This window comes from Oncorhynchus mykiss, chromosome 8 (genome assembly GCF_013265735.2).
Source record: "Oncorhynchus mykiss isolate Arlee chromosome 8, USDA_OmykA_1.1, whole genome shotgun sequence".
In the NCBI taxonomy this organism is placed as follows: Eukaryota; Metazoa; Chordata; class Actinopteri; order Salmoniformes; family Salmonidae; genus Oncorhynchus; species Oncorhynchus mykiss.
Window position 1 is genome coordinate 51,271,937 of NC_048572.1, and position 13,172 is coordinate 51,285,108.

At 43.8% G+C, this 13,172-nt stretch overlaps 1 protein-coding gene across 2 annotated transcripts in view; it reads left to right on the forward strand.

Annotated features, from left to right (window-relative positions):
• Nucleotides 1-309: 309 nt before the first annotated feature.
• LOC110530044 (TSC22 domain family protein 2) overlaps nucleotides 310-13,172 on the forward strand; it is a 40,442-nt gene continuing 27,579 nt past the window's right edge. The window contains exon 1 of one of the 2 annotated variants that reach the window (XM_021612819.2): nucleotides 310-3,119. In XM_021612819.2, coding sequence (XP_021468494.2) covers nucleotides 1,288-3,119 — 1,832 coding nt within the window. In that variant the 5' untranslated portion in view covers nucleotides 310-1,287. The remainder of the gene's footprint in view (nucleotides 3,120-13,172) is intronic. The other variant, XM_021612820.2, reaches the window with a different exon arrangement.

A 13,172-nucleotide genomic window follows, 5' to 3' on the forward strand; every position in this document is an offset into this window, starting at 1 on the left:
GATACAAAGACCACCAGGGGTCCATGGTCCATTAGTTTGGATTGTTCCTGCTCCCTTCAATAGTGTTCTTCACCAATCCCTTGAGGGGAACGGATAGTAAAGGGGTGCAGTCTCCCTTTCAAATAATAAAAGTGGTCGAAAAAAAGTCTAAAAGTGTAGTAAATATATATATCGAGAGAGAGAAAAATTAAATTCTCAATCATTATGTACGTAAATATGGTTGCGTTCGCTTCCCACGATGCAGTGCAATTGTACGTAACCAAATATTTTCTATTATATTGACAAGACAGTCGAGTGACTGCTCTAACAATGGAAATACATGTCCATGAAGATGGAAGGCAGGCGAAAAGAGAGATATCTTGTGGGACCATTCTAGCTAATAAGAGGGCAAATACGCGTGTGAACAACAGTCACAACTCCGATATAAAGTTGTTTTTTCTAAGTTGCTGAAATCCCATGTGCGTCTACTTATATCAGTGCGTTCGTGACAATCAAACAATTTACCAAATTCGACACTTGTCATTGACTTCCTTACAACAATTTCTCATTGGTTGTCTTATTTTCGTGGACAGATTTTGGGCGGAGTAAACCCTCTCGCTTTGCCTCTTCCTCTCTGATATAACTGGCTAGCCATCTTCTTGACAAGAGTAAGGTAGGCGCTGTTTGGAATGTCAGTTCCATGAAGTGGTAAATAGTGACAGTGTATTCTTGGAAATGTGTTTCAATTACCTTTTAAACAAGTGTTAGTATTGAATAATTTTAAATTCGCAAGTCAAGAGGGGAGAGTAGACTTGATCCGCATGATGTCTTACGTACTTGTCCCAACGTAGAGGAAGGAGTGTTGCAGCTAGCAAGCTAGCCAGCCAACGTTAGCACTTTGAGTGGAGTGGAGTGGAGTGGAGGGGTACGGGCCCGCCTCAGACTAAAGTAGCTCCTGCAGCTGGGGAGCTCTCTCTGCGACAGCGGCCATCTGACAACTACGGAGTCGGGACATTACTTACTGGGCAGGCCGGTTCTGACGGATCAAAGCTTTGGATCAGTTATTTAATTGCTAGCTAATTCTATTGGCAAACGCCGCATTGCTTGAAATGAGAGGGGCGGTCTTCAATGTTATGAACTCGTAAAATGCAACAGGAGAGGAGGTAGGATGACATACTCGTCTTGATAATAGAATAACTGAAATCGATGCAAATACGCTGTTTCACATAGCCATTTGTCAGCTGATACTAGCCCACTCGCGTTTGACGCAGGATATTTAGACTGGAGTTGTAAACTCAGGCTCTCAAAATGTCTAAAATGCCGGCTAAAAAGAAGAGCTGTTTTCAGATCACAAGTGTGACACAGGCTCAGGTGGCGGCCAGCAGTGCCACGGATGATACAGAGAGCCTGGACGACCCAGACGAATCACGGACTGAAGACGTGTCTTCGGAAATATTCGACATGTCCCGGGCTGACTACGAGCCGGAGGTATGTGATCGAAGTTCATCTGAGGAAACCCTAAACCATGTAGGGGAGCAAGAGGCACCTGGCGTAATACCTCAAGTTGGGCAGCTACCTGCAATGTTGGGTCCCCCAAATGAGGGTTTTGCTATTCGAAAGGTGGGAGGGGCAGGCTCTCATGTTAGCCAGCAAACTCTGGGAACTGGTTCCTCAAGTGGCCTCCCTACTATCGCTCATTCCAGGCTCGTGCAACAGCCTGCACCAGTGACCAGTGGGGTGGCTACCAACGTGTCAGTGAGCACATCCCAGCCAGTAGTGACTAGTTCAACTCCTACTTCTACGACGTCGACAACAAGTTGCAGTTCACGCTTCAGGGTCATCAAACTTGATCATGGTACTGGAGAGCCCTTCAGAAGAGGCCGATGGACTTGCACAGAGTTCTATGAGAAAGACTCGGAGGGTAACACAGTGGTTAACAGGACTGCGGATAACATTAGGCATGCCAATGCGTTGGACCCCAGCGCCGACAGGGACAGCGGGCTGGGGTTGACAGGTGGTTCGGTGGTCGCACCGGCGACTCTCTCAGGCCAGGGCCTAGACTCTATAGTGGATGCTGCTGCTCTTAGTGCCTCGCACATTCACCCAGTGGACACACTGCTACAGCAGCAGCAGCTCCACCACCAAAACTACAACATGGGGCAGCCTGGAACAGACACAGCCAACGCTTTCCCCACCAACAAACCCGTGGCTGTCTCAGTTCAGCAGCCAGCGCTGGGCACTATCCAACCCGCTGCCCCCCAGAACCTCCTTGTGGGGTTCAACGGTCTGCCTCAAGCTGGCATCCACATACAGAAATCTCATAGCGTGCCCCCGGCAGCCCAGACCCAGCAACCCATTCTACAGCATCTTCCACTGGGACACCATCTATCCAACCAACCCCCAGGCCTGCCCCAGAACCAGGCGGACTACTACCTACACCACCAACCTGTCATGGAGGCAGTGGTGTCGGCTGGCCAGACCCTTTCCATGACCAGCCTCTCTGTGGGACAACCTATGGGTCAGGGCCCATCGCCGGTCATGACTCCCGCCGCCGGGGTGCCGATGCAGGGCCAGGTAGGGGAGTTGGCAGCAGCGGAGGGAGGAGTCCCTTTACCCCTTAGTCAGCCAGCTCCAGGCTTGATAGGTGCAGGTATTGGAGGTGTTGGGGCCTCCATGCTGCTGGGCAGAGCCTCTACTCTGCAGCAGCCTGTGTGTCAGTATGCCCCCACAGGGATGCCTCAGCCCCTCGGGCTCCACTCCATGCCCCCCAGTGCTCAAAACGTGCCTACCGCCGTCGTAGCCGTGACCACCAGCATCGCCGGCATGCCCACCACTGCACCCAGTGCCTCCAACACTGCTGCAGCAGTCCCTGCCACCATGTCAAACCTGACCGCCTTCTTGTTGCCCGGGCAACAGGCCCCCACGGCCCGCAATGACGGGAGGGTGCAGGACCTCTTGGCTGCCGGGTTTGACCAGGTGGAGGAGGGCAGTAGGAAGGTGGAGGGCCTCGTGGCGGCCCAGCCTCCTGTCATCGCTGAGAAAAACCTGATGAAGACCCCAGAGGGCCTGCATCAGGCTGACAACCCCTCTGTGAACAGCCTGTTTGGAATACCTATACAAATGGACTGGGACGAGGACAGGTAAGGCCCCACCACCATCGTTCACTCTGTTACAGTTCACCATAGAATGGAATAGCCTAGCTAGAAAGTCAACTAAATGCTGTCAGGCCACATACTATGGACTCTCAGGGGCAGAGCCATTCAGATACATGACTTTGGCCTAGCCTAGAATTGCGAAAGACTCCAGTCACCCAAACCATAGACTGTTCACTCTTTTACCATCCGGCAAATGGACCAACAGGCTTTGAGACAGCTTCTACCCCCAAGCCATAAGGCTGCTAAATAGTCAATTAATGGTACCCAAACTATCTGTACTGACTCTCCATCTTGCAATGCCTTTATGGACACTCACTAGACTATGTATACACACTCACACACATTACATTGACACTCCCACACAAAACCCGCACGCATTCAAATACACTACATACACCCACACACTCATACCGACAACACAAATGCACACATTACACACACGCACGCACTTTCATTTGCTGCTGCTACTCTGTTCTTTATTTTAGTCTTATCTATCCTGATGCCTAGTCACTTTACCTTGCCTTCATATCTGTCTCTAATACTTTACCTATGCACATTGATCTGGTACTGGTACTCCCTTTATACATATCCATTCTTGTGCATTGAATTGTATTCCTCGTGTCACTTTTATTTTAATTATTTTTAAACCGCGTCGCTGGGAAGGGCTCGTAGGCAAGCATTTGTACTACACCTGTTGTATTTATGTTAAAAATAAAATGTGATTTTATTAGCTATAGCGAAACAATAGTTCAATCTCCTTGGTTGAGGTATAAATCATTTTGGTACCGTTTCTCTCTGTATGCAGTACAATTGGCAGGTTTTTATATCAGTGTTGAATAACAACATTGCAGCTGTGGAGTGGTTTTATAAAGTGCAGGGGAACTTTAAGTGTGTTCACATGGGGGAGGGTCTGTTTGAAATTATGTGGCAGCCAGCTCCCTGGACACACAGTGCATTTGGAAAGTATTCAGACCCTTTGACTTTTTCCACATTTTGTTACTTTACAGCCTTATTCAAAAATGTATTATCATTTTTTTCCCTCCTCAATCAACACACAATACCCCATAATGACAAAGCGAAAAAATATATTTTTTTTACCTAAGTATTCAGACCTTTTACTTTGTTGATCACCTTTGGCAGCGATTACAGCCTTGAGTCTACTTGGGCATGACACTACAAGCTTGGTACACCTGTATTTGGGGAGTTTCTCCCATTCTTCTCTGCAGATCTTCTCAAGTTCTGTCAGGTTGGATGGGGACTGTCGCTGCACAGCTATCTTCAGGTTTCTCCAAAGATCAAGTCTGGGCTCTGGCTGGGCCACTCGAGGACTTTCAGAGACTTGTCCCGAATCCCCTCCTGCGTTGTCTTGGCTGTGTGCTTAGGTTCATAGGTCCTGAACTCTCTGGAGCAGGTTTTCAGCAAGGGTCTCTCAGTACTTTGCTCCGTTCATCTTTCCCTCGGTCCAGACTAGTCTCCCTGCTGCTGAAAAACATTCCCACAGCATGATGTTGCCACCACCATGCTTCACCGTAGGGATGGTGCCATGTTTTTTTTCGCAGACGTGACACTTGGCTTTAAGGCCAAAGAGTTCAATCTTGGTTTCATCAGACCAGAGAGTGTTGTTTCTCATGGTCTGAGAGTCCTTTGGGGGTCTTTTGGCAAACCCCAAGTGAGCTGTCATGTGCCTTTTTACTGAGGAGTGGCTTCCATCTGGCCATAAAGGCCTGATGGGTGGAGGGCTGCAGAGATGGTTGTTCTTCTGGAAGGTTCTCCCATCTCCACAGAGGAACTCTTGAGCTCTGTCAGTGACCATCGGGTTCTTGGTCACCTCCCTGACCAAGACCCTTCCCCCCCAATTGCTCTCTAGCTACAATGGTATCTTCAACCTAGCATCTCTTTTAGCTAGCTAGCTGCTCTGCAGTGCAAGCTAGGTTGACTTGCTATAGAGTTTGAGAAACAAGTTGAGTAAAAAGTAATTAAACAACGTTTTTATTATCACCTGAAACCGTATTTGGCATGAATGAGAAGTTCTTATTTTCTAGTCTCCCAAAATACATGCGATCTCTGATGAGAGACCGGCTCTCCTTCCATCTTGCATTACAAACACTTGTCCGTTCAGTTGTGGGACAAGACTCCATGAAGATGATGTAAGGCATAATGAAATATGTCATGATGTACATGGGTAAATTTTAGAGTTAAGAAATCAGCATTTTCAAAGCGCAGACCATCAAATCTGCATTTTTAAACCCTTTTTGACCTGAATTTTTAAATTGAAAAGAGTTACTTTTTTTTTTGTCTGATCAGGGGCCTGCAACTAGGACTGACCCCTGACCCCCCCCCCACCCCCCCCTTTTTTTTTTTCTTTTTTTTTACCGACTGGTCAATTGTGTAGTTGATAGGCTGTTGGTCGACCTAGATTTCGCTAGTTGAGCAGTCACAAAAAAAATCACGGTGCACACGATTCGCACCTGTCTGAGTAGACTAATCCATTGCGGAGGCTGTGGGGATGTCACTTTTGTGCTACTGAAATTGTATATGTTTATATTATGTAAGAACAATGGTGCAACTAATAAAAATATAATTTTATATCGTGTTTTCTCCTGCCTTTAGAGCAGTCGCTGTCCATGGTTCTGAAACGCCAGTGCGCTGTTGAATTGGTGCCTTTTCCATGTTGCTATGTGCATAATAGCGACGTTAACCAGTATTTTGGTGTTGAGAACAATGCGGGGGAGGCTGCAGTAGAATTAGGAGACAGGAAAACAGCCCTTGCCTTAATTGTCTAAGAAAAGTGAGGAGCGGGATAAACCCCAACTTAATTAGGTCTAATCAATAGCCTAACTGTTAAATGTGCCTGACTTTAAGTCATCCATATACAGTTCCAGTCCAAAGTTTGGACACACCTACTCATTTCAAGGGTTTTTCTTAATTGTTTTACTATTTTCTACATTGTAGAATAATAGTGAAGACATCTAAACTATGAAATAACATATATTGAATCATGTAGTAACAAAAAAGAGATTATTGAAAGTAGCCACTCTTTGCCTTGATGGCAGCTTTGCACACTCAAGCAGCTTCATGAGGAATGCTTTTACAACAGTCTTGGAAAGAGTTCCCGCAAATGCTAAGCGGTCCAACTCATCCCAAACCATCTCAATTGGGTTGAGGTCGGTGGATTGTTGGAGGCCAGGTCATCTGATGCAGCACTCCATCACTCTCCTTCTTGGTCAAATAGCCCTTACACAGCCTGGATGTGTGTTGGGTCATTGTCCTTTTGAAAAACAAATGATAGTCCCACTAAGCGCAAACCAGATGGGATGGCATACCACTGTAGAATGCTGTGGTAGCCATGCTGATTAAGTGTGCCTTCATATCTAAATAAATCACTGACAGTGTTACCAGCAAAGCACCCCCACACCACCAACCAAAAATCTTACATTTTTGGTTGGTGTGTCTAATGTCCATTGCTTGTGTTTCATGGACAAGCAAGTATCTTCTTATTGGTGTCCTGTAGTAGTGGTTTCTTTGCAATTTGAACATGAAGGCCTGATTCACGCAGTCTCTGAACAGTTGATGTTGAGATGTGTCTGTTAATTGAGCTCTGTGAAGCATTTATTTGGGCTGCAATTTCTGAAGCTGGTAACTTTTTAATGAACTTATCCTCTGCAGCAGAAGTAACTCTGGGTCTTCCTTTCCTGTGGCGGTCCTCGTGAAAGTCAGTTTCATCATAGCGCTTGATGGTTTTTGCGACTGCACTTTAAGAAACTTTCAGAATTGACTGCCCTTCATGTCGTGAAGTAATGATGGACTTTTAACAAGGCACACCTGTAAATTGAAATGCATTCGAGGTGACTACCTCATGAAGCTGGTTGAGAGAATGCCAAGAGTGTGCAAAGCTGTTAAAGGGAAAGGGTTGCTACTTTGAAGAATCTCAAATATTATCATATCATTATATTAAAAAAAAATTTTGTTAGTAGGGTTAGTATAGTAGCCTTGTATAACCACCACCGAGCTGTAGGCCTTAAGAGTGCATTCTGTTTAGTCGTAATACTGTAACATACTTAGGCCTAAATGTCTAATATATATTAGGCTACTGTATCAATATTATCATACAATACAAGTAATTCATGGTTTGAAATGTAGTAAAGCATTTTACTTTTAAAATGAAATTATGAAGGGACCCTTGAATAATTAGCATGTTGGCAATGGCATTAACAAATGCATGCTACTGTTTTTAAGCTGTAATAAAGGCTTTACAACGCAAATTATTCAAATCTGGTAGTTTTACATTGTTCCAAACGGTCCCCAATTTATTTTTTATTTTTTTTTATAAAATTGTGTAATCTAACCTGTTTTGCACACAGCACTTGCTCCTTACCTTCCTCCTTTTTCTTTATCTCCATTTTGCTGTCATGTGATGGGAGAGCAAGGGTTGAGGGAATAGGGAATGTTATTTTCTAAACAATATGAGGGATTTTGGTAACAACTCCTCAGTCAGAAATGGCTTTAATTAAGTTGCAACTTCAGCAACACGGACTGCACGATAAACACTGATGTTCTGTGGTGGTTGCTGCAGCAGGGATGAGAGAGCGAGACAACCGGTGCACACGGGTTTAAAAAAATAAATAATTCACAGCGCAGGAAGTCCGATGCCGGCCAGACACAATCAAATCAATTGTGGTCAGACTCCCTCTAGTTATTTGTCTTAAATATTTAATCTAACAGTGCGCTTAAAGCATCAGACAAGCTCAGTCCATATAATGGATTTTATTTACATATAGAAAAATGTAGAAAAAGTGTCTACATATAGAAAAATGCTTTTGAAAAATGTTGGCCAATCAATTGGTTGAAAAACAAACGACTTTTGGTCACCAATATTTAATTATTTATTTTGGTCGGACAGCTTACATGCACCGACTGTATTCCTTCACAGAAAATGCATTAGTGCACCACATTCGGCAGAAAATAGCTTCATTTTCATCAGATGACAACAGAAGTGCAACGCTATTTGGCTGGTCTTTTTATTTCTGTTAATCATCGAAGGAATGCAGCCAGCTACATTTCACAATGTTTTGCTTGAAGTTAAACTGGTGTTTTACCTGAGAAACGTAGCTGCTACACAGTCAGTGCTGTCTACTTATAAAAATGAATTCTCATCCGAGTGTAGAAGTGCAACTGAGCAGAAAATTAGTCTGATGCCAAGCAGAAATTACAATAAGAAGCATTTTAGATCTGCATTGACAAAACTCAGCAAGATATTTCTTAAGCATTTTGTAATCAATTTTTTTTGTGGAATTCTGCATTAATGCGACCCTTGTCTTGTATATTGCCACATTTCATGTCATCAGAATTTGTATTTATTGTGGATCACCATTAGCTTCAGTTAGATATACACTACATGAGCAGAAATGTGTGGACACCTGCTTGCTGAACATCTCGTTTGAAAATCATGGCCATTTCAATATAGAGTTGGTCCCCCTTTGCTGCTATAACAGCCTCCACTCTTCTGGTAAGGCTTTCCACTAGATGTTGGAATGTTGCTGAAGGGACTTGCTTCCATTCAGCTATGAGCATTAGTGAGGTCAGGCACTGATGTTGGGTGATTAGGCCTGGCTCGCAGTCGGCACTCCAATTCATCCTAAAGGTGTTCGATGGGATTGAGGTCAGGGCTCTGTGCAGGCCAGTCAAGTTCTTCCACACTGATCTCGACAAACCATTTATGTATGGACCTTGTTTTGTGCATGGGGGCATGCTGAAACATGAAAGGGTGTTCCTCAAACTGTTGCCACAAAGTTGGAAGCACAGAATCATTTAGAATGTCATTGTATGCTGTAGGATTTCCCATTACTGGAACTAAGAGGCGTAGCTCGAACCATGAAAAACAGCCACAGACCATTATACCTCCTCCACCAAACTTTACAGTCTACTTGGTGAAGCGTGATTCATCACTCCAGAGAACGCATTTCCACTGCGCCGATGGCGGTGAGCTTTACACCACTCCAGCAGACGCTTGGCATTGCGCATGGGGATCTTAGGCTTGTGTGCGACTGCTCGGCCATGGAAACCCATTTCATGAAGCTGCCGACACAGTTCTTGTGCTGACGTTGCTTCCAGAGGCAGTTTGGAACTCGGTAGTGAGTGTTGCAACCGAGGACTTTGTGGCTGAGCCGTTGTTGCTCCTAGACATTTCCACTTCACAATAACGGTGATAACAGTTGACCAGTGCAGATCTAGCAGGGGAAAAATGTACAAATTTGGCTGTGCTCGATTTTATACACCCTTCAGCAACGAGTGTGGCTGAAATAGCCGAATCCACTAATTTGAATGGGTGTCCACTTTCATACGAAACAAAAATATAACCACAACTTGATGTGTTGGTCTCATGTTTCATGAGCTGAAATAAAAGATCCCAGACATTTTCCATATGCACAAAAAGCTTATTTCTCTCATGTGCACAAATTTGTTTATATCCCTGTTGGTGAGCATTTCTCCATTGCCAAGATAATCCATCCACATGGCAGTTGTGGACAAGTCAAGAAGCTGATTTAACAGCATGATCATTACACAGGTCACCTTGTGCTGGGAACAATCAAAGGCCATTCTAAAATGTGCAGTTTTGTCACACAACACCATGCCAGAGATGTCTCAAGTTCTGAGGGAGCGTGCAATTGGCATGCTGACTGCAGAAATATCCACCAGAGCTGTAGCTAGATAAGTCAATTTCTCTACCATAAGCAGCCTCCAATGTTGTTTTTAGATAATTTGGCAGTGCTGCCAACCGGCCTCAACCGCAGACCACATGTTTGGAATCGTGTGGTCGAGCACTTTGCTGATGTTAACATTGTGAACAGAGTGCCCCATGGTGGCGGTGGGGTTATGATTTGGGCAGGCATAAGCCATGGACGATGAACACAATTGCCTTTTATTGATGGCAATTTGAATGCATAGAGATACCGTGATGAGATTCTGAGGCCCATTGTCGTGCCATTCATCTGCCGCCATCACCTCATTTCAGCATGATAATGCACGGCCACATGCCGCAATTCCTGGAAGCTGAAAATGTCCCAGTTCTTCCATGGCCTGCATACTCACCAGACATGTCATCCGTTGAGCATGTTTGGGATGCTCTGGATCGACGTATGACCTTGTGTTCCAGTTCCCGCCAATATCCAGCAACTTCGCACAGCCATTGAAAAGGATTGGGATGACATTCCACAGGCCACAATCAATAGCCTGATCAACTCTATGCTAAGGAGATGTGTCATGCTGCATGAGGCAAATGGTTAGATAATCATTAGATAATTTGTTTTGGTACTGTCCTAATGAAGATTGTTTTTGGTCGTAGGTCCAGGAATGGCTGAAGAATTGCAACATTTACGTGGCTCTAACTCTGCAGTTGGCACTGCTGGGTGATTTTGAAAAGTCATAGTCAATCAATCAATAACCTTTTGCTAAAAGTATTATATTTTCTTTCATTTACAATCTATAGAAACTTAGAATTGGAACGGTTCAGAACTTTTGTGAAACATCACAACACAGTTAAACTGGATGGTCTTTAGAAATGGATGGGAGGGGTAGAGGAAGGATAGGAGTAAAAGCAAACAAAAGATTGTTCGTAAAATGTATTTAGGAAGTATAAGCTAGAGGTAAAAGCCTAAGTGCTTCTGTTCATCAGTTTACTCCAATTAGGGGAGGGGTGGTAGGGTTAGTGGAAAATAAAGGAAAATATATCTTAAAGATTGTGTATAGTGCCTTCGGAAAGTATTCAGACCCCTTGACTTTTTCCACATTTTGTTATGTTACAGCCTTATTCTAAAATGGTTTAAATACAAATCCTCAGCAATCTACACACAATACCACACAATGACAAAGTGAAACTAGGTTTTTAGAAACTTTTGCAAATTGATAAAAAAAGATTTACCTTACCTTGCTAAGTATTCAGACCCTTTGCTATGCGTCCTGTTTCCATTGATCATCCTTGATGTTTCTACAACTGGATTGGAGTCCACCTGTGATAAATGCATAACCCAAAATTATGTTCCAAAAACAGGTTTTAGGCATTTTTGCAAATTTGTATTAAATGAAGAACTATAACATTTACATAAGTATTCAGACCCATTACTCAGTACTTTGTTAAAGCACCTTTTGGCAGAGATTACAGCCTTGAGTTGTCTTGTGTATGACGCTACAAGCTTAGCACAACTGTTTTTGAGGAGTTCCTCCGGTTTTTCTCTGCAGTACCTTTCAAGCTTTATCAGGTTGGATGGAGAGTGTCACTGCACAGCTTTTTTCAGGTATCTCCAGAGATGTTCAAACCCAGGCTCTGGCTCGGCCACTCAAGGACATTCAGAGACTTGTCCCGAAGCCACTCCTGCCTTGTCTTGGCTGTTTTTATTAGGGTCGTTGTCCTGTTGCAAGGTGAACCCCTGTTTGAGGTCCTGAGCAGTCTGGAGCAGATTTCCATGGTTTCTAAACCTGTTTTTTTTGCTTTGTCATTATGGGGTATTGTGTGTAGATAAACATTTATTGAATACATTTTAGAGTGAGGCTGTAACGTAACAAAGTGAAAAAAGGGAAGAGGTCGAAATACTGTGTGTATGTTTTGATGGAGGCTACAATCCATCTGTAATATTAAAGCTGATCAACTTCGGGACTGTGAAGAGGCCTGGTGGCATGTCTTGTGGGGTATGCATGTGTTTTTGAGCTGTGGGCTAATAGTTTAAACAGACAGCTCGGTACATTCACCATGTCAATACTTCTCACAAATATAAGTAGTGATGAAATCAATCTCTCATGTATTTTGAGCCAGGAGAGAGAAACATATTATTGTTAGCTCTCATGTACATTTAAGGGCCAGCCATGCTGCCCTTTTCTGGGCCAATTGCAATTTTCCTAAGTCCCGCTTGGTGGCATCTGATAACACGACAGGACAGTAGTCCAGGTGCGACAACTAGAGCAGGTAGGAAAGCAGAGCTGCACTTTATTATGGACAGACCTTTCCCCATCTTAGCTACTGTTGCATCAATATGTTTGACCATGACAGTTTACAATCCAAGGTTACTCCAAGGAGTTCAGTCTCTTCAACTTGCACAATTTCTACATTATTCATTACAATATTTACAGTAGATACAGGTTTTACTCAGAGCCAGTGGTAGGTCATTAGTAAAGATTTTAAAAAAGGGGCCTAGACTGCTGCCCTGGGGAATGCCTGACTCTAACTGGATTATGTTGGAGAGGATTCCATTAATTCCTGTGGTAGGTTGACTGATAACCCTAGTAGGTTGACTGATAACGTTACAGTTTTAAAGCTTTTTCCTGAGTGGGCAGCTTGATGAAAGCCAGTTAATATTTGGTCACCTTTTGATATCAAGCATTTCACACACATTATCCTGATACTGACTGTTGGCACTTGGTCTATAGCAGCTTCCCACAAGAATGGGCTTTAGGTGGGGCATCTGAACCTGTAGCCATATTACTTCAACAGCATTTTGCATGAAATCCTCAAAGCATTACAGGAATATGACTCTGAACATAAACAGCAACTCCTCCACCATTGGCATTCATGTTTCTTCTGAAGATGTTGAAACCATGTATTGCTACCACTGTATCATCAAAGGTATTATCTAAGTGAGTTTCAGAGAGAGTCAGTATATGAACGTTATCTTCTACCAAGTTATCGATTTCATGAACCTTGTTTCCTAGGCTACATGTTAATGTGGGCTATTTTTAGCACTTGTTTTTATTGCTTTACTGGGAGGCTTATCAGAAGTAGACATGACACTGATATTTATGTTTGAGCTGATAGTGTAGGGTGAACTGCACCTAGTGGACTTCCAACTAGGTCAAACAGCCTCAGTGGTAATAGTATAACTCAGGCTCATGATTACTGCATACAATAGCTGTAGGATGGCCCGAGGCATTCAGGGGAGTTGGAGGGACATAAATGAGGTTATTTACATTATGACTGCCAACACCCCTGGGACAATGTCACTGATAAGTCATTGTCTCAATGCAGCCTTTAAATGCTAGGACAGGAACAAA